Raw genomic sequence first — 25,886 nt, 5'->3', positions numbered from 1 at the left:
TTTCTTCAGAGAGCATGAAATAATCCTCTATTGAACTGAACTATGCTTGGGAAAGCAAGGCACCTCATTACTATGCATACAGCATTCACTAAGGAGTTGTGATGAGAACCTAAGAAAAAAACCCTTTGCTACCTCCACATCTTAAATTAGTTTAGATGCTAAAGTGCATCAGGTTTAATATCCAGATATCAAATGAATAGGTTGAGACTTTTTTTTTAAAGTGTGGAATTGAAGAGTGCATTAACAAACAGGTATTTTGGTGTAGAAAAAAATGCAGTAAAGGTAAAACTTAATAGTGACTTCGAAATCACCACACTTCTTCCCACTCCCACACCCATACTTGCAGGCTTTCCTGTAAAACAGAAAACAGCATCAGCTTTTTCATTGACTCTGCTTCCCTTTGTGAAAGGAAAGAAATTTGGCTTTTCACAAAAATACCACCAAAAAGCCCAACGGCAATTTCTGATCTTGCTTCAAAGAGCACACACAACATTTGCCAGGAAGAAGTCCCCTCCCATCTATTTGCTCCTGTCTCCCCCCAAAAATTCCTTGTGTATGAGCTGGGCAAAATGATGAGAGGGAAGATGGCAAAAAAATGTTCACATTTTCTGCAACAGGCCATTACTAGAACATAACTCAGTTTTCCTACCTTATTTGTCACATGCACACACAATATGCTGTATCATTTTAATGAAAATTGATACACTTCACTAGTCATGACACCAGTGCAAGTAGCTCAAGCTCAGACTTATAAAACCTTTACATCTTGCTACTTGATGAGGCATTGAGTTCTATGTTGTAGAAAATACCCTGTGTACCTGTTTCCATCCTCACTATTTATGTGGCATGTTTTGTTTGAGAGGTCACTTATAACACGTATAGCCTGACCTGAAAATACAGAACTAGTAATAACTTTATTTACTAATTAGCTAGTTACCTACTGATGATCTAGTAACGTTATCCTTACCGTACGAAAACAGACTCACAAACCACTAAAGCACATCCCAGTTGGAAGGCAGTATGCATTAGTGCAGTGATATAGCTTAATGGCTGAGGGCAAATGAAGGATACCGTGTTCAATTCCAAATGCTCCTCCTCATCCCTCTGCTGTGTGCGTTAGAAGCACGTAAGCAATTTTCTCAGAAATGCATCTGTGCGAACCTTTAGAAATGCAACTACCTTAAAACCCCTAACATATCATTCTGGTAATCTTTATGAAATGACACATTATCTGGCTTTTTTGGGGGAGGTGGGGTTTTTTTGGTGGGCGCAGGGCAGGGGGGATGTTTTGGCAGGTTTGGGGGTGGGTTTGATGGTGTTTTTAAAGAGAAAAGCAAGAGTTTACCTAGCAGGCAAACCCACCAAGTATGTGAAAAACTTTTTCTGAGGTATAAATAATATCTTCAGTAACAAGATCCATGTAATAAAATTATTCATGAATGTGCCTGTGCAGCAGCCATGGTTAACAGGCATGAATATGCATGAACTGCAGATGACTGGACCACACATTTACCTGAACAAGGCAGCTAAGACCTTAAACTCAGTCACAAGCTACATGTGGAGAAAGCACCTGACACACCATTAAATGTGATTTCAATTTATTCTGTACTTGTCTTTGTACTGGTATGGCTAGTAGGTACCTTGATAATCCCAGTTTTCAGGGCAGGCTGTATAATGCACTAGATTTGCTGTACTTTCAAAATGCCATAAACCAGACAGCAAATATCTTTAGGCAGGGCTTATAATCTTATTTATATTCATTCCAAATATGCTTTGTCTGCCTTTTAAGTTAACCAAATACACTAACACTCACTTCCAGTACCTCTGAAAATGTCTTATTCCTTTGGAAAAGTACTGAATACATAAATTTGGCAAATTAAGTTTATTATATATTTTCATTCTGTGGGAAGTTTTTCTATGATGAACAAAACCATGTAATTACAGTACATCATTAGCTGAGATAAAAAAAAAAAAAAAGAAGAAAAGAAAATATCCTGAAGATATTTTAAATCCTCTCTTGTTACAAAAAGAGATACAAATTGGCCAATGTTCAAGTACCACCATGCTTCCAAACTGACAATTTCTGAAGAAGAAAAATGAAACCACAATAAAATGGATACTCCACTTGTCAAAATTCCTGCATGTTTCTCAATTAACAGCTTTGAAGAAATTAACTGAAGAAAAAGAGCAGAAGAACGATAAAGAAATGATGCCAAGATACAAAATGAATGGGAAAGTAAGAGGAATCAGTAACTGTAGGAGAGAAAAAAGTAACTGTAGTAAAGAGAACTGAAAAGGTGTGTGGGTTTTGGTTTGGTTTTTTTTCAGCAGAAGCAGTTTCCTGCAATTTTCCTAAGGCTTCTGGATCTATCAGAAAGGCTCAGTTTTTCAAAAGTTGCTAATATTTTTGAAAATAATCAAAATAAATCAAATTGAATGTAAATTAGCTCTTTAGCAAATGTTTTCAGAAAGCAGGAAAAGATGCGTTAAGTTTACAAAATTAAATTACAGTACGTTGGCTTTAATCAAAGTATTAATTTTACTATTTTTCTACAGATTCATCTTGTAGGTTATCATCTAACAAACATCAAATCGATTAACCTTTACCAAAAAACACCCCACACCCTTGCAGGAGCAGGCAAAGGAAGTAGTTTTCTTTTCATTTTGTGTAATGGGAGACTGGGGCATACCTGGCTTCTCCAAAGACCAGAGAAGCAGCTAGTAATAACTCAGTGTAAAAGTCAACAACCTCAGAAAAGCAAACCAAAGTACAGCAGTAAATACAAGTTTACCCCATGAGAAAACTCTTAATGGAAAACAAATCCACCAGCAGATTTAGTAATTATCTTTTTACTAAACAGCCCTCTTGCTAAGGAAAACGTACCATATCCACCACTACCTAAATTGAGGTGTCAAATGTTACATTAAAAAAAAATTCTAAATTCTAAAAATTCTAAATAGTACAGACAGATGTCATTTTATTTCATAACTGTCATCATTTGTATTTTCCTTAAGGAGGGACTGTATGATAAAGAACACAGCAAGCAGTGCAGGATGGGTCAAGTGACACTGCGGGCTGACAGCCAGCAAACAGCCACAGAAGAAAGACCATTTTTACCAATTACTTTGTCTCCAAACAGCATCAACAAATAAACCTTAACTGCGTTATGCTCCTTTGTTAGTTCTGTGTCTTATTTCTATATCCTCCTCTGTTCTACAACTAATATGCTTTGTAAGAGACATTTATATCTACATTTCAAATGTACAACCTTTGACTGTGCTAACCAGAGCCAAAAAGCAAAGAGTTCTGTGATTGTATGAAAAGTCCACATGGGGATCACACCTATACAGCTGGGTCTAGAAAAGCAATAAACTCCTGAGGGGCTGGCCAGACATAGAAGGTTACTGGGGCCAGATACATAAATAAATATATACATACAAACACTGCATTCTAATAGCACATAAAGAGAGACAGCACCCAAGAACCAGGAGTACCAGTGCAGAGCCAGGACAGATCCACTTTGCAGAAAGACATGAAAACAGGCAAGTACCACAGGGGAGATAAGGTATTGAGCATAGGGGATGGTACAGAACTGGGTCTTTCGCCTCTGAAACACTTGGCACTGGATGGAGATGCAGAACAACTTCTAGGGGAGATGTATTTTAACTGACCTGGAGGTAGACTGTGATGAAAGTAGCAATCTGAAATTTTTGTTCATTTTTTCAGATGAGGAATGTGCTTTTCCAAACTCCTCTGTCACAACCATATTTCTGAAGTTAGATCATGGAAAATGCTTCAGGTTTCCTGACTCCAAATCAACAGTAACATACCAAACACACATTTATTATAACCTGGAATACTAAATCACCTCCAATCTATGTGTTTTAATTTACAGATTTGGGTAACTATCAAACAGACACAGCACTGTGCCGTCACCATTCTGCCTATATAAATGCATCCAAATACTCTAAGTGTAGATTAACTCACAACCCTTGGGAACTGCAGATGGCCAGCAACTTGGCAGGTGGTCTCCCACTCTGCTGTGCTGCATTGACTAGAAGTTTGGATCCCTGACAGCAACAACAGAACAAAATATGGAGATATTAAACCTTCCCACTAAACACTTATTTCAAGAGAAGCAGGAACCATTTCTCTTTTCAAAAGCCTGTTGTTGGAAACATCTGAACCTTTCAGACATTCAGCCAGAGGCAGGTACTGGTCACGGATCCCCTCAGCCAGAACGAGCATGTAACACAGGAGCAAACAAGCACTTACCAGGTAAGTGGCAGGATGTGGCTGAGCACAGGCAAGGCTGCTCACTCTGCCTTTTCCTGCTTTAAGAGATGGCTACATGACGAGTTACGGTGTTTGAATATTTGGACAAATTGTACAAATCTAGAATTCTGTCTTTCAGTATCTCATACAGGGATGAATTAAAATCAAATTAGTGTAGGTAAGGTATTTATTGTATTGTGTTTGAGATAACTACACAAAGGACTGCATTACTTTTTGAAAAGTGTTGCAATGGCTGTACGATACACTTGGTCCAGTAGTTCTTGATAAGATGTTCTGAATTCCAATTATTGAGCCAAAAACATGTTACGTATACACACATGAGATTTAAAATCTAACCAGCTGTGAAGTTCCAAGCATTTGATTACTTATACTGAAAAAAAACCCATTAAAAAGCTAAATAAAAATGTTGCCAAACATGGCTTGAAGGAGAAACTACACATAAAAAAATAACAAGCTAAACCTCTCTTCTTAAAATTTGCCTTTAGCTGTGGTACTATCCTACTAGCCTTGAAATATGATTTCAGGGAGAAGATGTGGTCAACACTGTTATTTTAAAGAGGACTACTCTGAACAAAAGAGCACTTGAAATTTTATTTTCATTTTAACAGTTATGAGGGAAAATACAATACAATAATTAAACACTCACCTGTTAAGCTACCAAGCGTAAGTTTCCGGCGACCCATTCTTTCAACGAGCCAGACTCCCACCAGAGTGAAAATGAAGTTTATAAATGCTGTCAGTGCAGCCAGCCAGATTGCAAGCCTGTCATCTTCAACTCCTGACATCTGCAAAATGGTAGCGCTGTAGTACCTGCAAGCAGAGGGAGAGACAAATACAAATACTGCTGATTTCAATTTGGCTCATGCTAAGTTTCTGATTTTAAACCAAAAAAGATCACAACAAATACCAAGTGTGACCTCCTGCATAATGCAGCCACAGACTGACACCCAGTTACCCTGGGAAATCAGGCATAGCCAAGGCATAACTTGCACTTGACTGAAGTTTTGACTGGAGAACATCAAGAAACAAATTGCAATTCTCTTGGCTGTTTATATTTTCAACAGTCAACCCTATTCTGCTAGAAATGGGGTTTGCATTTTTAATTTAAAAGAATCCCGCTTTCAAATCCAGCCACTGCTTTGTGCTCTATCTTTTTTCTGCCAAAACCTGTGTGATTTTAGCACTCTCTGTACTGTCTAGGGAAAGATAGTTCAAAAATCAAATACATTTTCACTCCCATTAAAGGTCACACAGAACTAATCTAGGGCATCCAACATGTTGCAAGTGAGACTCGCAACCTCCTGGGTTTAGGTCTTGCAGTTTTATTTCCCCGGCACTGAAGTGCCCCAAACTCACTCGTTTATATTACTTTCATCTTAACCAGAATACGATTGCTTTGAAACGCCTTAACACCATGTTGCAGGGATGTGAATCTGTACCCAACAGCAGCTTTTGACAGAATTTGACAGAATTTGCTACTTCTCTCTAAAAGGAAATACAATTCCACACAAACAGTAACTCATAAATAAATCAACTGAGCAAAATGAAAAGGGAAGAAAAAGGAAGCCTGCTGCCATTTTTCACAGAGACCAAATGAACACAGATATTGTGCCTATGTTCTCAGGAAGAGCTAAATAAACCTTCACGAAAACACCTGAGCAGTTTTGTTCATGCTGTAGAAGAACTTTTCATCTTGTACTTAATTTGTGCTGACTGAAATACTGGATATTCAAGCCCCCAATTCCCTAGCAGCCCACAGGCTACCACACAGTAAAACAGCCATCAAAAATGTCAAAGCTCAATTTTCCCCACCCCCTCTCTGGTCAAAATGCCGCTTGATTCAAATGTCCCCTTGTTGACTTAATGCCCAGATACGTTCAGAAATTTCAGTGGCCCACGTTTTTCTATTCTAAGCATAAAACACTTTTTATTTCAAATCAATAATCCATAATAATCTGCCTGCCCATTAGTGACTGCGATGCCTTGTCCAGGCTCACTTCATCTGTAAGAGCTGTATACTCTGAGACCCTGGAAAGGGTGCGAATCTTGGAGAGATGAAGATTCATAAAGCGTAGACATCATCTGAACTAAAAGGCTGGTGTTAATATGTCCTTGTTTCTTAAGGCTCTCCAAATTAAATCGCTAACTGCTTGTCAAACCTGACATCGTACTGCACTATTCTAATCACGAAAATCACTCTCTGATCTCCCAATACACCTCTATTTTTCTTGTTAAGGGTAGGAAAATAACAATAAATATCAAGTCTTGGCCTGCTGTCACCTACCATGAAACTCCCATTTACTTTCACCAGACAAGGCTTCAGGAAGCCACGTTTAACTCCACACATCTAAATCTTCTCAAAATCCAATTCAACTGGGAAGTCAGAAATTGCCAGTTGTCAGCAGCAATGTATAGCCTACATAAAAGCACATAGATGTCTACTGTCTGATATACACAAACAGGCACCTTCTGCCCCCAGCATTCCTTCTGGTTGCTTATTGCACTCCCTGGTTATATATTTTCTCAACTAGAAGCTTACTGTTTATCCATAAATAAACAACATATTTCATTTCTCTGGAAAACAAACCAGGGAAATTTAGACCCTGCAAATCCAAATACCAAGCTACCAAAGGCTGGGTGCTGGGCAACGATGTTCACGTTTATTACGGTATAGCAATGTAGTTTCAAAAATGCGTAAGAATTGCATAGATTATGATAACTACTAAACATATTTGCTAATGTTTACCTATTTTAGTACGCCCATTATTTATACCAACCTGTGCAGCGCTAACTGTCTATTAATGTAACAAGATGACAGGTCTTTTTAATTTCTTCCTGACAAGGAAAGAACTATGTGGCAGAAAAAGGTCAAGTTCTGATATTATACAGCCATAGTGACTACTGCAGCTCCTGCAGGGAATGCAGTTTTAGTGACAAAGTTGTGTAGTCCTAGCTTATTTTCTAAAATGTAAAGAAAATTACAAAATCACATGTGTATCCTTGGAATTTCCAAGCAAGTACTGTGTCTTAGAAAGCAAATAAATACAGACAAAGCCACATAAAGTAACTGAGTCGGACATATACAGAGAGATTTTACCATTGATCATTTCTGAGGACATCAAAACTATGAAGTTTTCTATCAAGAATTGCTGTACATTGAAAAAAATGGAAACATTTTCACATTCAAGAATCCTCGGACTAATCCTTTGACTATATACTGAAAATGCATAGTACTGGAGGAAATGAAGCACCCCCCAACCCTTTCCTTCCTCTTCTCCTTTAAAGAGCCAGGGGTTTTTTAAAGCAACGATATCCAACGTTTAAAGAAAAGGAAAATTCCGCCCCCCCCCCCTTCAAGCACGTCTTAAAGACAATTCTAGATGCATCAGGATTCCCAGGTTAGCTCATTCAGCAGCAGAAAAGCAGCCCACCATGGCAGGCTTTGTAGCTCTTAAATAAAAAAAATCAGTGCCTGTCGATAAGGTGCCATCACAGCTTGGAGTGCCCCCATCTTTCACAAGGGGCTGCTCCAGTCTATCCTTTATAGCAAGTCTACTCCAACAAACCTTCTCTCTAAGACTGTCAGCCTTTTTGGACAGAATCTGTAATTCTTGTAAAAGTAATGAAGATATCTAAGCAACTCAGAAGTACCATTCAACGTCTTGAAAACATTTACATTTTGGCTTTTTAAGAAAACAAAAAGAGAGTACTCTGGCACTGCTTTGCCATGGGTTTGTTAACATTTCCTAGCACAATACTTTAGGAATCAATGTCCAATTACTCGACCTTCTCAGTCCAACAAAATCAGTCTCTAGAGATAACAAAACCCTCTATCTTTTTTTCTTAACTCAACTGAAATAACACAAAGTAAAATGGCAAGTAATGCAATAGCCAAGAAGCGAATTATTAAATATTGATGGAAATTTAAAATGGTGCAATTTTGACAGATTTACATGCTTTTTTTCTGCAGCTGTGCATGAACAAAGATCCTCTCCTTGTGCTGTATCAGTCTATTATGTGTTATCAATTATTGGACTAAGACAGACAAAAGTATTCATAACAAAACATGCTCCACATTCACAAAATTGCATTTCGTTTACACCTTCAACCTGTTTCTCTGTTCCTTTAGGAATTACTAAAGCTTATTCTCATCAAGTTTGATGATTTGCAGCATGGGACCTGCATTAGATCCATCCCAGCTGGGGTCTTGCAGCGTTACCCAGCCAAGACACCGAGGGCACTACAGCATCCCTGGCCCCGAGCAGCAGGGCTGTCACACCGAGGGAAGCCCGGTCACAACCTCCTCCTGCCTGTAGCTGCAACTAGAGTGACTCGTGCTGCAAAGCATAAGATAAAGCATAGTTATTTTAAAAACATAACTGTTACAGCCTATATACACATGGAATATAGAGTCTTCTCCCCCAGCTGACTTTTACAGTTCAGCGAAAGGTTCAGGTGAGAAGCAGCAAGTCCATGTTTTCAGGTACAGACTCCTGCAGGCTGGCCACGGTGCCATCTATCAAGCCAGACAGCTGCATCACTATGAGACTATTCCAATGCCAAGCAGGAAGCTGGACCATTTAGACAGATACCACCTTGTAAACCAAAATCAGAGGGAGTAATACTAATTCAAATTTCACATTGATTCAAACAAATGTAGCCCACTCAACTTACAAGTCTTCTAATTTGTTTCATGTTTCCCTTTTTTTGCAAACTATCCCACATCCCTGTAAATACAATTATAACGTTCTCCAAGACACCTTGTTGTTCTGACACACTCTTTGAATATGTACATTACGACAGCAGTGAGGAGAACAGGCTAAGCCATCCTTCACATTTCATCTTTGGGTGATTCATCTTGCTAACCTGAACAGCAACAGCCTGACAAACGGGATTGCCATGGTGTGGAATACAGAACGTCTGCAGCGACACACCACTCGGTGGTGGCTGGCTTCGCTTGCCACATCGCGCTTGCTGCAGGAGGAGGGCTTGGGGAAGGAGCCCATGCTCCTACATACAGCTCCTGAATCATTCCATCTACTCAAAGGCCTGACGTGCATTTGCCATGATATACTTTTGCTAAGAACTGAAAATGAATTTGTATAATAGTCCTATTGTTTCAAACTGGTTTTAATCCTGTAGAGACACACACACCTTCCCCTTTAGTCTTTTGTTTGCAGCTCGCACACAGCAATCTTATCATGTCTGGCATTTCTGAAGCTTCAGAGGTGCTGAAGGAACAAGAAGCACAAGCCACCTCTTGCCAGCCAGCTAAGCACCACGCAGCTGCTTGCTTGCTTCCCCCTGCCCCCCATGGGATGGGGAGATAATCGGAAAAAGGTAAAACCCGTGGGTTGAGATAAGAGCAGTTTAATAACTGAAATAAAGTAATACTAATAATAACAATAACAATGATAATGAAGAGGAGAGGGAAAGAGAGGAATAAAACCCACAGGAAAAAAACCCCAAGTGATGCACAATACAACTGCTCACCACCGGCTGACCGATGCCCAGTCAGTCCCTGAGCAGTGATTGCCCCCCACCCCCAGCCAGCTCCCCCCAGTTTATATACTGGGCATGACGTTCTATGGTATGGAATATCCCTTTAGCTAGTTCGGGCCAGCCGTCCTGGCTGTGCTCCCTCCTGGCTTCTTGCGCACCTCCTCACCAGCAGAGCACGGGAAACTGCAAAGTCCTTGACGCAGGGTAAGCACTACTTAGCAACAACTAAAACATCAGCGTGTTATCAACATTATTCTCATGCTAAACCCAAAGCACAGCACTGTACCAGCTGCTAAGGAGAAAACTAACTCTATCCCAGCCGAAAGCAGGACACCAGGAAACTCCTGTTGGTATTATCACTGCTGGAAGGAGGCCAGGCACATTGAGTAACTGCAGTTTACTGAAACACGGACAATACAAGCTTCAGAACACCTTCTAGAGCAAAGCGGGCTTCCTCACTACGGGCCTGCAGAATTACCATGGCTTCATCAATACGTTACACTGTGGCAACTCAGCTGTGCAGATGAACTCACAGTATCAGAAGGAGAAAGCAAAAGCAGCATATGGGAAATTAGATGCCAAAGTACTGGAAACGAAAACAAGACAGAAAGAAGTTGATATATCTGGAAGGAGCCAAAGACAGCAGATGCTCCAGGTGTAAAGGCACTCGGACAGAAGAGATGCTATGGCCCTGCCAAATACCACATGAAGCCTGGGGCAGGGAAACAGGCACATTGGCAAAGTGCGTAGAATCAGCCAAGTATAAATATCCCTCAGTTAGACTTGTTTGAAATGACTGCAGAGCAATATAGCAGCATTTGATGATATAATTGGAGTGTTGGGTAATGTGGTTCAACTTCCCAGCTTCACGTTCTGCAAACCACAGCGATAAGGACATGCGGCAGTTTCCACTTGCAGAGGTTGCATTCAGAGACACCATGGACACCGATTTGGAGACCTGGGCAGTTACTGAAACTCAGCTGCCTCCCCGTCTACCTCTCCAATCATGTCTGCCTAATCTCTTACCTTGCTTTTTAACAATCCTGCTTGAGCAGGTAAATTGGATCAGATGACCTCTAAAGGTCCCTTCCAACCTCAACCAGTCTGTGATTCTGTGAAACGCAAATTTGATTACCTCCTTTCTGAACCCCTATAATATAAATTAGTAATATTAATATCAACAGTAGCACCAATATTATGGAATATCTGAGCATAGACCTACATTTCAAAGGGAATTGCCTTTGCCAGACAATCTCCATCAGCTATGGATAATGAAAATGGAAAGTTACAGCAAGGATAAGAACTAACCTTACCTTTGACATTAAAGATATAATAAAAGTTGATCACAAAAACTGTAAAAATCCATTTCTTCACTATGATTCAGCATCAGTCCCAGGACTATCAATCACATTAGTCAGTTTACAGCCTTTAGATTCCTTAAAAAATTAAAACCTTAAAATCATGAACTGTTAGGTTGATAAAGGGAATATTGAGCAACCTCAACCACCTCCAAAAGCCCACAGTGACGGACAGGGCAAACCTGTCCAGCCAAAATAGTTACATCAGGCCTTGTATGGCTTTCTCACAGTCCCTGCTTTCCTCCAATCCAACTTGATTGTAAACTTTTTTAGTCACCTTTTCAATTCACTTTTGCTAATTAAGCAAACAGCCTCTTGATTGAAATCACATGACTTAATTGCTTTCTCCTTTAGCATGTCTACCACCTTCCTTCAACTCCTATTTTGAAAACGTACCTCATCACCCAGACTTGTGCCCTACTGCAGACTGGCAGCACCCAACCCAACACGGTTAGCTTGTCTCAAGGTTCTGCTCTGCACCAGACTGCTCCAGTGTCAGGCCCTCCTGCAGGACACTCCACTGTTCTCTAAAATGGTAACAGTTACTACGGTTCAAAAATATCAGTAAACATGGTTCTATCTTCTGCATTTGAAAAATCACAGAGAATGTGAACAATGATATTTACACACACAAAAAATTACATTTAAATATATATGACTCTGCATGCAATTATATACGCACACAATCTTTGTGGCTAATATAATCCTGTTAAATGCGATGAATCTTGTTTTGTTTCACATGATGAATCGCTTCAGCAAGGCAGCAGGAGACATTTTGTCAAATCTACTCTTGTCTTACAAAAGATACTTAATAATTTTAATCGATTATAAGATGTTGCTGTTTGTGCACGTCAGTGGCTGGCAGAGATCAGACATGCCTGTATGAAAATGTACAAACAAAAGATGTCCATCTTTCCACTGGACATCAACAGGACCCTTCCAGCTCATTAGCTCCTCCAGCTCTGTTTAGGCCTAGTGGATACACGTACCATTATTTTCAGATTAAGAGGACAAAATATCTAAGAACTACATGCCTGAAATCTTGCTAAAGCCCACCAATCCATAGCAGATCCTGCTGCTTTATAGAGCTCCCATTTAAGACCAACAGTTGAATATTCTTTCCCATACTTCTATTTTTGAAGTCCCGAGGAGCTCTCTAAGGAAAAGGTTGCTGTATCATCTCAAAGTCTACACCGGATTTTTCAAAATGAGTGCCTGAAAGGCAGCCTGGGGGACTGCCACTGTCTGCTTACCTACTGTAATTATACCTTCAAATTCCCCATTTAGCAGTAATGATGTATTGTGTTATAAATGCTTTCAGCATAGAGTCAAATGAGACAGTGAATGCCATTTATTACAATCAGTGTATTTTGATAATAAAAAAACCTCAGCATTTGGTACTGTTTGACAGGTAACTCTATACACCTGTATACAGCGTGTGTATACATATATATATATACTGTATACAGTAGGTTTTCTGATTCACCACGTTATCCATGTGCATGGCACATTAAAAGGTTTTAAGGATTACCATTTCACTATGTTAAGAAAACATGGGAATTTTTTTAGTGTCCAAAGAGAATAAATTCTATAGCTATTACGCAAAGTAAGTGTACCAGTGTCTGAAAGGGTTTAAAAATACCTTTAAAGGCTTAAGAACACCAAGATACACAAAGAAATTCACTTCACTAATTTAATGGGATACTGTCACACAGCTGTTGGGTCATTTGAAAATATTGTTGCAGTATCTGCTGTGAGACTGGAGAAAAATTCCTTTTTTATTTATTTATTTATTTATTTGCTTTGCACCAGATACATCTTTGTACACAGCCAGAGTGCTTTGCATGCTCAGTCATTGCTCCTGCTTATTTAGGTCCTTCACAGGTATCACCTGAAACTATGGGGGAGGGAAATTGTTTTCTTCTTCATAACGGAAAAATGGTTAAATAAATTAAATAAATAAAAATAAATAAATAAATTTTTAAAAAGTTAAATAAAATAAATAAATAAATAAATTAGAACTACTATTTAGAAGGAAAAAAAAAAAGGCAGAAAAATAAGACCAAACTCCTACATAAGTCTGTAACAGACCAAGTGCGCTGTAGATGCAAGAACACAACCCTGTAGTTAAATCCACTGAAGAAGTAGGTTGAATTTAGCTGGAGATTTAAACTGAATTTCCAGGAAGAGCTGGAAATTAAATGAAAGCTCTGGGACAAACAAAGTCTTGACCATCCTGCTCTTCCCAAAACAGAGATGCAGTTTCCAGCACAGAACATCACAGTCCATAACACCTATATGCTTAGCAGTGCAAAAAAACCCAAAGTAATGTCCACTTTTTCACCTTGTCTTCAGTGTCTTCACTCGATATGTCAGTGCTTAACTCCCCAACAGAACCTTTATGAAAGAAAATCACCACCATCATCGCTATTTTATAAATGGAGACCACTGAGGCTTTTGGGAAGAGGAGGAAGATCGATGACTATTTGCAGTTGTCCACCAGTACTACCTGCAGCAGAATAAAGACACTCCAGAGTCTCAATGCAGGTAAGTGCTCTCTGCAAATTAGTAAGTATAAAAGCAGGGAAAGAAAATGCCCCAGGCGTTTCACAAAATATACCTTCTTCCATTATTCATTTATTCTGACAACTTCAGTTTAATTTAAATTATGCATAATATTCCAGGGTATTCTAATGCTGGAAAGCACTAATGCCTGCCATAAGCTGTTTGGGATTCAAAAAAAAATGAAATCAGTCTTCATTAAAATCAATAGACTTGCTAAATGTATATAGCATTCAAAAAAACCCAAAATCAAACTAGCCCCTTTGTTTAAGTCAAGGCTAGTGGCAAACAAAGGGGCTATATACACTACAGTCTCACTATAAAACCCAGAAGTTAGCAAGCTGGGAGTAATGGGATCTCAAAGGTAAGGGGGGGGGGCGGGGGGGAAGAAACAGGCTTTCTTTTGAACTTCGTTCACAGATGCTTTCTGAAGAAAAAGCAAGCTTCTGTGCTAAATATTTATTTATCTTTTGGGAAAAAATATACTACTTGTAATTTTTGGTTATGAATAACAAAAAAGATAACATCGCCATTTAACCCTCACCTTTCCATCCATGGTTTAGTATCTGAATGGAGACAAGTTAAATGTCTCAAACTTCTCTCCCAGGCAGGCAGAAGAAAAATCATATGTTAATAAACGCACTATGCAGTGTTTTAAAAAAAAAAGTAATTTCAGTACTCCTTACAGGATCTGGTCTTTCAGTCACTTTTCAGTTAAGAAAAAAAAAAAAGGATTTTTTTCTTGTACAGCAAGGCAAAGTGTTACTCATTGTGAACAGCACTTCTTTTCAGATAGCACATCTTCAAAATACTGCACCTCCAGTTCTTTTATTCACCCCAGCAGGGTCAGATTCCCTACTTATGCTGTGGGAGCTTTATGTAGGACACCTTTGAGTAACCCTGTTGGTGGAACTTCCTGTGGAAACCATTTCACATTTTATTACACAGCACTGAAATAACTGCCTAAAGGTACCATACTGTCAACCTACCACTGCAGCACCTGAGCTTTGTTCACATTTTTTCTAATTATAAACATATGACAAATACGTATGTATTTAGAATAACAATTTCAATATATACAAATGGAACTACATAAAAATGTCAGTTTAAAAATAGTCCTTTCTATGGCCAAGATACATGACTCAATCCTGAGAGCACTAGCCCCACCATTCCCCTTAGCAACAAATTCATTAATACACACACATGTAGAAAGACATAAGCATTGCACCACTACTTGGGAGAGTGCAGTTTGTTCAGAGAATTAGATAGGACTAATTTCATAAATGATACTTCTTAACATTTTCTGCCAAGTCTTCAAATACCATGGTACTGTATAGATGGTACTGCATCCACACAGAGAAGATAAGTTGTATGTACTTAGAAGTTGCAGAATACTCATTAAATAAATTAATCTTACAGCCACAAATCTGCAAAGCCCTGATTTGGCCTTTGATGATGTAATGAAATACGACGCAATCTCTACAGTTCTTTACTGATAATTTATTCTGTTACTGATTCCTGATTTCTGCTCACTTATCCCTGTGGTGGGATAAGCCCCCATGCTCAGACTAGCTCCTGCCCTTTTTCCACTCTCCCAGAAGCTCCGTCAGGCTCCTGCTCTCTTATCAACCCACCATTTTACTCCTTGCACAGAGTACATTACTGCTGATATATCCTCATTTCTCAATGTTTCATCTTGCAATCCTGCTATTCACTTAACAACTTTTAAAAACTTTAATTTAAAAAACAAACACCAACCCTAACCCAACCAAAAAAACCCCACCATGCCACTTCTTTACTCCTCCAATTCTTGTAGTTTCAAGTAAGGGGTACCTTATGAAAGCTCAGCAGCTAAGCTCAGGAGACTAGATTTCAAAAGAAAAATACTTTCTTCCATGAAACTACACTGTCTTCCTGTACTAAAATGAGTAAGTCCACTTACAGACAACATGCCATTATTAACGTAAAAGTTTATAGAGTTTTAAATGTTCACACCAGATCTTTGTAAATCTCCCAAACCTGTAACTATCTTACTAAAAATTCAGTCTTCCACATACAGAATTTATTTCCATATTGAAGTTATACAAATGATCAAAATAATTTGTCTATGGCATATAAAAACTAGTTAATATTCCAGTGACACTCCAAGTATTAATTCATATGTGAAATCTGATTAACATTCTTTCCTTTTCAATTTTAATTACACAATGTTGCATTAATAATGTTTATCTTGCCCAGCTTAGCATTTTTAGAGCTCAACTCATGAGAATGATTGCAACGAATTCTTGCTAGGAATCCACAAAATTGGTCTAAAACAATGAAAAGGTCAGCGTAGTATCTTCTGATCACCAAGAAAAAATTAACAGAGACATAATAAAGTCTTTGTGGCTATCAAGCTATATATTTATTTATTTAAAGATACTGATTTCCTAAGAACTTCTAAACGTCTTGCCCATTTTGCAGAACTCAGTCATTAATTGCTGTATCAAGCCTCACTGAACTGCATGCTATTTTAAAATGTCGATTTTAAAACCTAGGAAGCCCACAGCTGCCCTCCAGCTTCCTTCCAACTTGTCACAGTTACCAAAGCCAAGTGGCCAGAGACAACATTGCTCTTAAGAATGGAGCAGCTCAGAACCAAGAGAAAGCCCTCTACTGCCTTAAAGGCTTTGGGGGTTTTGGATCAGGTTTCAATTACTTGCACACAACATTCCAGTTCCTCCAGAGTAAGCGTCAGGCCAGACAATGAGCTGCACTTCTGGGAAAAGCAAGAGGATGCACGAAGGAAAAAACTAATTTAACCAGAAGGTAGGCTACTGAGATGATGGACTGTCAAGGGATTCCAGTTATGAAAAGTAAAAAAAAATAGCAAAAGATATAACCAATATCAGAAAATATTGCTGGGTTGGACAAAGGACAGCACAAATGAGCAAGTCTACAGTTAACAACTCAGTGAGGAAAAATTCATCCGCAAGGTAAGTGAAGTTGACAAAGTCCCCGGCACAAGGTGCAGGACAGCAGCACGCAAGCACACAGCGATGCAGCCAGTGCTGTGCCGCAGAAGCCTTTAGCATCACTCTGTTGTTAGGGAGGAGCTCTTAAAGCCACTGTGATGACCCTAACTTCTACATCCAATGATGCTGGAATAAATGGTGGAAGCCTGCTTTAAGAACATTGCAGTAAATAAACACTTACTTCTCGTTCTGAATTAGTCTATTACAGCACCACACACACACACAGACAAAATTCTACTGGCACCAATCCCACAGTCATTCAGGGAAAACACCGTGATAAGCAACGAAGAGTAACAGCACGCATATGTGCATACGAGTACACCATAACTGCAGTCACTCCTGGGCACAATGCCCCCGCTACTAACAATTCTAAGCATACGTCCTGTGTAAGAAAAAAAAAAAAAAACTTCTGGAAAATAACTGGCACAGAAGTCTTCCCTAGGCTCAAATGCACAGATGCACCCATATTAACAACAGTAATTTCAGGACTGTTTAAAAAACAAACCCAAAAGAGTAATTCTGGAGTGACACCATCTGAGGTTATTATTGCTGATGGCAGATGAGATCCTTTTTCTTGGAGTACTGGGTTTGGCGAATATCCTAAGCTGACAACTTCAACTGACCATTCTAAATCTGCATTCAGGAATTTATATTTTTAGATGTTTCTGGCACCAAATACCAAGAAATGGCAACTGTTCAGTGTGTTTCAAATTCATGCCACTCATTTGTGGTGCTTTAATTGAGATTTCCAAATCCAATCTCAGGTTTTAATATTCATACAATCAAACATCACCCTTGCAATATATTTCAGACATACACTGCACACAGGCTAGATCTCAACAGACTTGTATTTTCTGCTTCCTTAGAAAAGAAAATTAATTGCATAGCAAACCTAAATGCCTGCAGTGTGAATATTAATTTGGCAGTCTGCTTCTATTACACACAGTCTTTTCTGTTGTCTTTCATCCCATCTGTTCCAGCAAAGACAGGAAAAAATCATGGCGGACCCAATAAGTATCTTTGAGTGGTATCACTAACATACACAGATTTCTTTCCTTTCATGTTCAGGACAGGTAAAACCACAGTAGTAATGTTAACATAGCTTATAAATGACAATCAGAAAACCAAAGAGTTTGATTTCTGGTTTTAAAATTGATTGATCTACCTGAAGGCAGCACCTAGCTGTTGCTTTTGAAATCTCCTCTTTACCTTCTACAGTAAAAACTGCCGAACAGCCTGGTTCTTTGCCTCTCACTTCCCACAAAGTAATCTGCCAGCACCACAAGTAGGCATTTCTGCTTTTCTGCCAATAAACAAAGTATCAGTCTCAGGTTCTGATGCTCTAACCCGAGATTCTCAAGTTAGACCTCATCCTACCCATGTTGTTTTGCTCCATGCCCTGAAAATGCTTTGTGGAGATGCTCTGCTTACAGCAGAAGTGAGAACAAGTGCGTTCTAATTCCCAGTCCAAAAAGTTTAACGCAAAAATGTAACACCATCAGCTGGAAAGACCTAGAACAAGCTTTTAGTACCAAATCTGGAGAATCACTTGCACAAGCTGAGCTCCTTTCAAGAAGTGTGCCTCACCTGGGGCACTGGGTACCTGAATCACCAAGCCCTACTGTACCCGAAGGTGACCTTCTGACTTCTTTTGAGGGAGACCTATCCTAGGTTGGACACCTCACTCTAGAAGGAGATTCATGGCTGAAAATGGAGGAGGTGGCAGGTATCACCCTGCTCTAGAGGGACTATTTCTCCCCTTGCCGCGTCCTACAGCATGGCTTGCTGGTTTCTCTGACCACGTCACTGACCTTTGTAATTCCCCTGCACAGACACCTCGGTCCACTCACGTTCTGTGTGAACACATCTGGAATTCTACCTGAGGAACTGAATGTACTTGCTCCTCCGTGAATTTAGCTCTTAGCTTGTACTTCCTTAATTGTTATCTGGCTGCAACTACATTTCACCACTGCTGTGAAGTCTGCAACTTCTGTGCCAGTTCCCATTCATAAATGCTAAGTAGAATTATCATTACTCTTTGGATGCAATGTGAAAGTTAAAGCAGCTATGAAATAGACCTCTAGCAGAAGACTCCAATACGTTTCTAATGTACTGTGAAAAATAAAACTGTACTTAGAAAAGCACTGAATGGCTATTTTGGGAATGTGTACTTCAACGTAGGCTGCAAAATGAAAGCAAAGCAACGTGTTGCAAATGTGCTACCTATTCAAAAGGACAAACACATTGCTCTTTTCTTCAATACAAAATGCAGCAATTAAGCACCACATCAAAATTATTACAGCTATATAAAGCAACGTGAAGACTAATGTAATAAAGAGTTAGATCCTCTACAGTGCAGGACAGTAGCCTTTTAATCTAGGAACCATATGCTAGCCAAGAGAATTGTCTGACAATCTCTCGAGTATGTTATACACTGTATGCTTCTATTCCATAGAGAAATTCTTTTCTAAATTTATACAGACAACTTTTAAAATGTTATTATAAGAGACCTAACCATATAGGAGAGAACTTACTGTTTATATCATGTACACAGTTCAGCATTGTTTGCATGCCACCATTTACTGGTATATGTTATGTATAGCATTTCCATATATTTTGAATTTACAATTCAGTGAAGCTGCTAGAAAATTCATATAAAACAGTTTAAGATAAAACTGCATGAAAATTTCTAACACCAAGTCAATAAATAGCTGAAAATACTCTATGCTAGATATTTCTAAAGGTCCCCTTTGAAACTACATTTTAACTTCTCTCTGAAATAATCATCATTACTTGTGAACACCTAGTAGAGGACAGATACAGAATGGCCTTTGTGTTTAACCCTTTCAAGCAAATGCTACCCACATCCACTGTCTGTTTTCCTGTGTTGCCTCTGGGTAAAGACCACTTTCATTTTTATCGTTTCCTTGTTGCAACCAATTAGGCTGCCAAGTTTTAAATCCCTGGCAGCTTATACTATTCAGACCAATTATTTGATGAGCAAGGACAGCTTGACTACAGACAATTTATGTTCTCTGTCCTTCAGAGTTCATCATGTGAATTCAAGGCCAAGATCAAAAATCTAAATTTTAATCCTAGTTGTATGACTTTGTAACCTTTGAGACACCATTTCCTTCCCTCATATTTGTTCCTCCTCTGTAAAAGGTTTTAAAATACCTTTCCCACACTTCTCATGAGAAGATTCATATGTGGACAATACTCAAAAACAACTGGAAAGGAGAAAGGAAACAAAGGTTTCATCAGTTCTACTGCTCCCCAGAAGGACCCCGTGGAGGTCTGCATGAAGAGCTTAGGAATATGCTGAACAGCACCAGTGATCTTGAAAAGGGGTAGGTGGAGGGTAAGGTGTTTTTTCAGGGTGATAAAATGAAATCTGGATTTTTCTTTTAAATTGTTAAGAAGCAAAAATTGTCTTTCACCACCTTTCAGACTACAGCAAGAAGGTACCGTCAAGATCATCTTCCACTCTATAGGAGAAGCCTCTTCTGCAAAGAATGACTGGAAGGACTGGCTCTGTTTTGCAATAATCCCCAACAAAGCTTTATCACTAATGTGCTCAAGTGATGAGTACTTGAAAAATGCTTGAAAAGGCTACACTGGTAACATCAGCACCTTGCCCTGCACTTGACAAATACTAATCACAAAAGGAAAATGAAGAAAAAAAAAAAGGAATTATTTTTTAATTAAAGAAATGGAGAGAAAATATGAAGAAGAATTACATTTCTTTAACTGTGTATTAATTCCACAACTTAAAGAAAAATTAATCTAATCATAACCTCAATTAAAAAAATTATTTTATATGCAATGTACTACATTACAGGAAATCAATTTAATGCACCAAACAGTAACACCTCCAGTTATACAATTCCCAGCCAGTTACAGAACAATGGGCTTCAGTGCGAGTTAAGTAGAATATGGTGCTTTATGAAAGATTTATTAAACATACCTTAGTATGACAACAGGGCCCTGGGTTTTCCCATTACTTCTGTTTCACCCTATCAGGTGTACATTAACAACAATAAGATTAACAGCAATGAAAATAAAAAAATTAAAACGCAGTTAGCCTGCTGCATATTATTGAAGGAAGTTATCCTTTAGCATCATTTTAAAACATGAAAGATCTGATTTCTGATAGTACCCAACCATCCTGAACTGGTGAGAGTCCTGAACTGGACCATGGTGAAAGGAATAAAACGCATCAGAAGAGGCTGAGGGAGGTGGATTTGCATAGTCTGGAAAAGACTACAGTATTTTCTACAACCTAAACAGGGCTACTAACAGAGTCAGTCTCAGTCACAATCGTCACAAGCTACAGGAAGTGAAATTCCAACTGAAAACAAGGGAAAAAATTTCTTCACCATGAGAGTGGTTAAGCACAAACCCAGGTTGCCCAGGGAGGCTGAATCCACCCTTAGACGTTTTAAAATCTCAACTGGGTAAAACCCTGAGCAACCCAATCTAACTCTGAAGGCGGCTCTGCCTGGAACAGCAACATGGACCAAAAGATCTCTAGATGTTCCTCCTAACTTACATTACTCACTACACGTTAACAGCTAAAGGCTGCTCAGTCATTTTCACAATCAGACATTTAAGACATGTGAAGACCATTTCTAAGTTTTCTTGAGATTCATCTAAAAGAAAGGCTGAGAATGAAACTCCTAGATCAGTCCTGCACGATTGCAGGAAACCACGCACTTCATAAATTCAGTTAAGCTCCACCTTACATTATGCTCCATCGCCATCCTCTTCCAGCAGTTAGGAACAGTCTTCCCATTTCCAGCTCATATTTATCACCAGTAGAAAGGAATCCTAACTTTATTTTGATTTTATTAGCAAAAGGAAACCTTTTGCACTAAGGTCTATAACAAGAATACTCAATAAGGCAAGATTAATTATACAGTACCTTTTCTCACAACCTTCTGTCACATCATCTTTGCTTAGATCTTTACTCCTCTTAGGGTTCCCTGAGCAAGTCCAGCTATTCTTGAACAAAAGCTGAACTAAAAATCTTTCATGTGAAAAAAAAATAAAAAATCAAAACTTTCTAGATAAATGAAATTTTCAATATTTTCTTGTTCTAGCAAAACCACTTATTTGTTCAAAGAGTAATATCTGGTTTGCCTACAGCTTGATTCTTCTTTGTTAAATCAATGCACTATAGCCTATTTATCCTATTTTACTTTATTCAATTATTATTCCTACTTTAATTACTTTTTCTTTATTTGCTTGCACTCCTTCTGTATTCGACTGCTATTATATTGTAATTTTAACTGTAATCTCTTGAAATAAGAGCTGTCCTTCCCCTCTATGCTTCTACACCACTTAGGGCAGCACTATCGGGCTCCACAAACAAGCCTTTAAAATGCAACAGTAACACAAATAAAATTTATTAGGCTTGAGGCTGGCTACCTCAAAATTGCCTGGTTTTCCCACCATTTAATGAAACAATTCTACATTTCCCTGTATTCATACACCAACAGTAAAGCTAATGGATATAATGTTCTCTCTTTCTGAAACTTGCTATGATTCAGCTATTACTCGTTTGGGGAAGAAAAAAAAAAAAAAAGTAACCTTTCAAGGCTTCCAGTAAATGACACACCAGTTATAGCTGGTGTTTTTCCTTTCTTTTTCTTTTTAAAACAATACCAAGTATGTAAAATACAACATAATGTATGCAGAAAGCCAGAAAAGTTAAACATCCAAATTCATGGAATCAGAGAAGAAAACATGTCTTATTGCCACAGTGTGAACAATGAAGAACGAAGATGACTATGCCATCACCTTATGAATAAGATGAATTGTGTTTTACACAGAAATTGGTTTTATACATATTTTTCATCACTCAACCATGCTCAGCAGGTAAAAACAACTGGCAACCTACACAAGGTTTGTTTAGAACAATCTTTAGGGGTTGATGTTAATAATGTAGTAAACGACAAACAGCATAATCTTGCCCAAATTCTCTTATGCAAGCAAAAGTAATGCACCTCTGGTACTTTTAGAGGAGCAATTACTCTACCTGTTTGAGTATAATCTAAGAAAATTAACAGCAAAAGCATATTACCAAAAATGCACAGAATAACTTTGATTCTTTGTTCTGATCTTCTCTGTTTTATCATTATTATTATAATCATCTGTGCACTGCTTATAGCCTGTAACGTCTAAACAAATGCTCCTCAAGCAAAGCTGCTCATTAAAAAGCTTTTCCTCTTTTTCAGGGGAAAGTTCCAACTGGAGGTAATCCACATATATGCTGGGAGAATGTTGACACATTTTGCACTGACTGTCCTGGCCATATTACTTCCTCAGATATGGCCTAGAATGTCTGGAGCAAACTACTTCATCAAGTAGGTTCTACTGAACCGATAACCTGGTGAATACTTACAATTTCTTATTAAAACAAGTTACATGGAAATCAGAATGGAAGTTTTATTAAGATAAAATTACACAACTGTATAAAAAGTCAAGTCAAAATATGGATGAAATTCTGTTATCAGATGCCTTGTTAAGGTCTCTAGAGAAAGTCAGTCTTCTTGACAACTTTAATTTATATCCTGCAACTGGGATTTTGCTCAAAAATGTCACATTAAACAAAAATTTACTTTTTATTTGAGAATTTTCATGACAGGTATCCAGAGAACTTATGGGTGTACAGGAATTTGAACTGAAATATTTTAACAAAGTAGCAATTACACGGCAACAGGCATCAGCTTCCAGACAAAGTCAATTCTTCCCAAAGGTCCTTTTAGAAACAGCAGCCTTGAAGAAAAACTGCATCTCCACCTGACAGCCCAGCTGATGGAAGATGACTGCTTTCACGGTGTGAAAGACAGATGATTTACTGTTTTGCAAAACATTAGGCATCAGACAACTGAGGACTGCGACTCCATATCCTCATTGCACCGGCTTTGCTGGTCTGCTAGGAAGCACTCTAGAAATAGCACTGTAATAAAAGTCCTTTTTTTCTCAAAGTGGCCGAGATAAATTAATCCCAGAGGGACAGGACCAGTGAAACTGAGAGGAGAAAATGCATCACATAAATGAAATTTCTATGAGTTTCATTGGCACAAAGGAAAGGTCTTCTTGCCTGAGGACATTCAGATCAGAAGTCCTGAGAGCAAGGTTCCATTTACAAGAAGAAAACCAAAAGGAAGATGGAGATCTACAAAAATAAGAAGCAGCAGCAGCAGTTCACTGAGTAGACACACCTGACTTATGGGGCAAGGGAATAGTAAAAACCTCCTTAAGCAAAGCTGCTTGCGAATAGGTTTTTCCATTTTTTGAGGGAAAAATCCCGATCGGAGGTTATCCACACATATGCTGGGAGAATGTCCCCACATTTTGCACTGACTGTCCTGGCCATATTCACTTCCTCAGATATGGCCTAGAATGTTTGGAGCAAACTACTTATTGTGAAACTATGTACTATATTTATTATAGATATACACATGTATTTTTTTATAATATTTACTTATTTAAGAGTTAGCAGACTTATTGTACGGACTAGCATCTAGTAATCTAGCTTCTCATCTACTTTCGCTCTCTCAAGGTCAGACAGAACTAAATTTGTCAGCAGGTGACTGAATAACTAGTAGGATGATGCAGGCTTTGATCTGCTCATTCCCACTCAGAGCAAAATATCTCTGCACATAGGAAATCCCTGTGGTCTTTGACAATGCACACTACATTAATTTCAGTGGAAATACTTCTCCAAATAAATGGACAACCTGGGTAGTATTTTTTGCTTTGCTTAGTGGCTGAATTTGTCCTTTAAATACTGATGGCAGTGCCTGAGAAAGGTATAGTTTCCACACCTTTTAAGATCATAACTCCTGCCAATACAAAATGTTCTTTCTGAAGTATTAATATACTTTGACATTAAGTCTCACCCATTTGGCTTCCATGAAAACTGTTTGAAACTGTTAACTTTGATTAACGCTGCATAACTTCTTATTCAGGTTGTCCAAATTGAACGTAGAGGATATCTGTTGGATAACTTGTACACTTAGATGTTTCCACATGATTAGGTAAAGTTGAATTTGGACCTCTGCCGCAATAAAAATACTGATATTCAGCACTAGAAAAAGTCTGGGATATTTTTTTCCCATATCCTGAAAACAACTTTTTTTTAAACCTCAATTTCAAATCTTTTGATTGGAAATCATGCTCCTGAAGAAACATTTCAAGGTGTACTGCATGGGGCCAACCTTTTAATCTTAAGAGATAGGAATTAGGTGCTCAGATCTAAATTTTACCAGGACCACATCCCTGTTGGTTTGTCTCATTGCATTGGTCTGATCCTCAGCAGGTGTCTGTAGGCATAACCGCGTAGAAGTCCCAGAGCTCTGACTTCCCTTGAGAAGCTGAAGTAATCTGTGTGTTTCGAAGTATCTTACAGATGCCTGATGGAACGTCAGTGTACGGTAAGTCAATTAATCTTCTTGTGCCTCAATTCATCCCTCCATAAACAGTCAGGCACATCTCCAAGGGTGTTATGAAGTTCAACAGATGTTTATTAAGCACTCTGAGAATCAATCAGGGAAAGAGTGTAGCTGCCATATAGCACTGTACACTTGCCTCATACTTGAAATCTTCAGGGTACTTTATATAAGAAATACGGAGAAAGACCTTTTACTAAGACCTGCAGAGATAGGGCAAGGGGCAACAATTTTTAAATGAAAAAGGGTAGATTTAGATTGGATATAGGAAAAAAATTCTTTATGATGAAGGTGGTGACACACTGGAACAGTTGCCCAGAGAAGCTGTGGATGTCCCACATCCCTGGAAGTGTTCAAGGTCAGGTTGGATGGGGCTAGTCTAGTGGAAGACGTTCCTGCCCATGACAGGGGGTTGGACTAGTTTATCTTTGAAGGACCCTTCCAATCCAAATCATTCTGTGACTCTGTGTGACTCTGAGAAATCTGGGTCTTCTTGTTATGTCTGCATTCCCCATCATCCAATCTGAATACTGTTGTTTTGTCATAACCCAGCTTTTGTGATTTGGAGTGTTTCACAAGGTTTTAAAAAGTACACTCAGGTCAATGGTAACAGATTATTCACAGGCAAGGTCAGCCAAACAGCGACTGGCTGACAATAAAAAAAGCTAAAAAGTTAGCAAAATGTAGGAAGCAA

At 38.7% G+C, this 25,886-nt stretch overlaps 1 protein-coding gene across 2 annotated transcripts in view; it reads right to left on the bottom strand.

The window, feature by feature from the left end:
* SLC2A13 (solute carrier family 2 member 13) overlaps positions 1 to 25,886 on the bottom strand; it is a 169,320-nt gene that overhangs the window by 44,832 nt on the left and 98,602 nt on the right. For both annotated transcript variants that reach the window (XM_055808994.1, XM_055808993.1), the window contains exon 5: positions 4,944 to 5,107. In XM_055808994.1, coding sequence (XP_055664969.1) covers positions 4,944 to 5,107 — 164 coding nt within the window. The remainder of the gene's footprint in view (positions 1 to 4,943; positions 5,108 to 25,886) is intronic.

Source organism: Falco peregrinus, chromosome 6 (genome assembly GCF_023634155.1).
Source record: "Falco peregrinus isolate bFalPer1 chromosome 6, bFalPer1.pri, whole genome shotgun sequence".
Lineage (NCBI taxonomy): Eukaryota > Metazoa > Chordata > Aves > Falconiformes > Falconidae > Falco > Falco peregrinus.
This window is presented reverse-complemented; position numbering and strand designations above follow the sequence as displayed.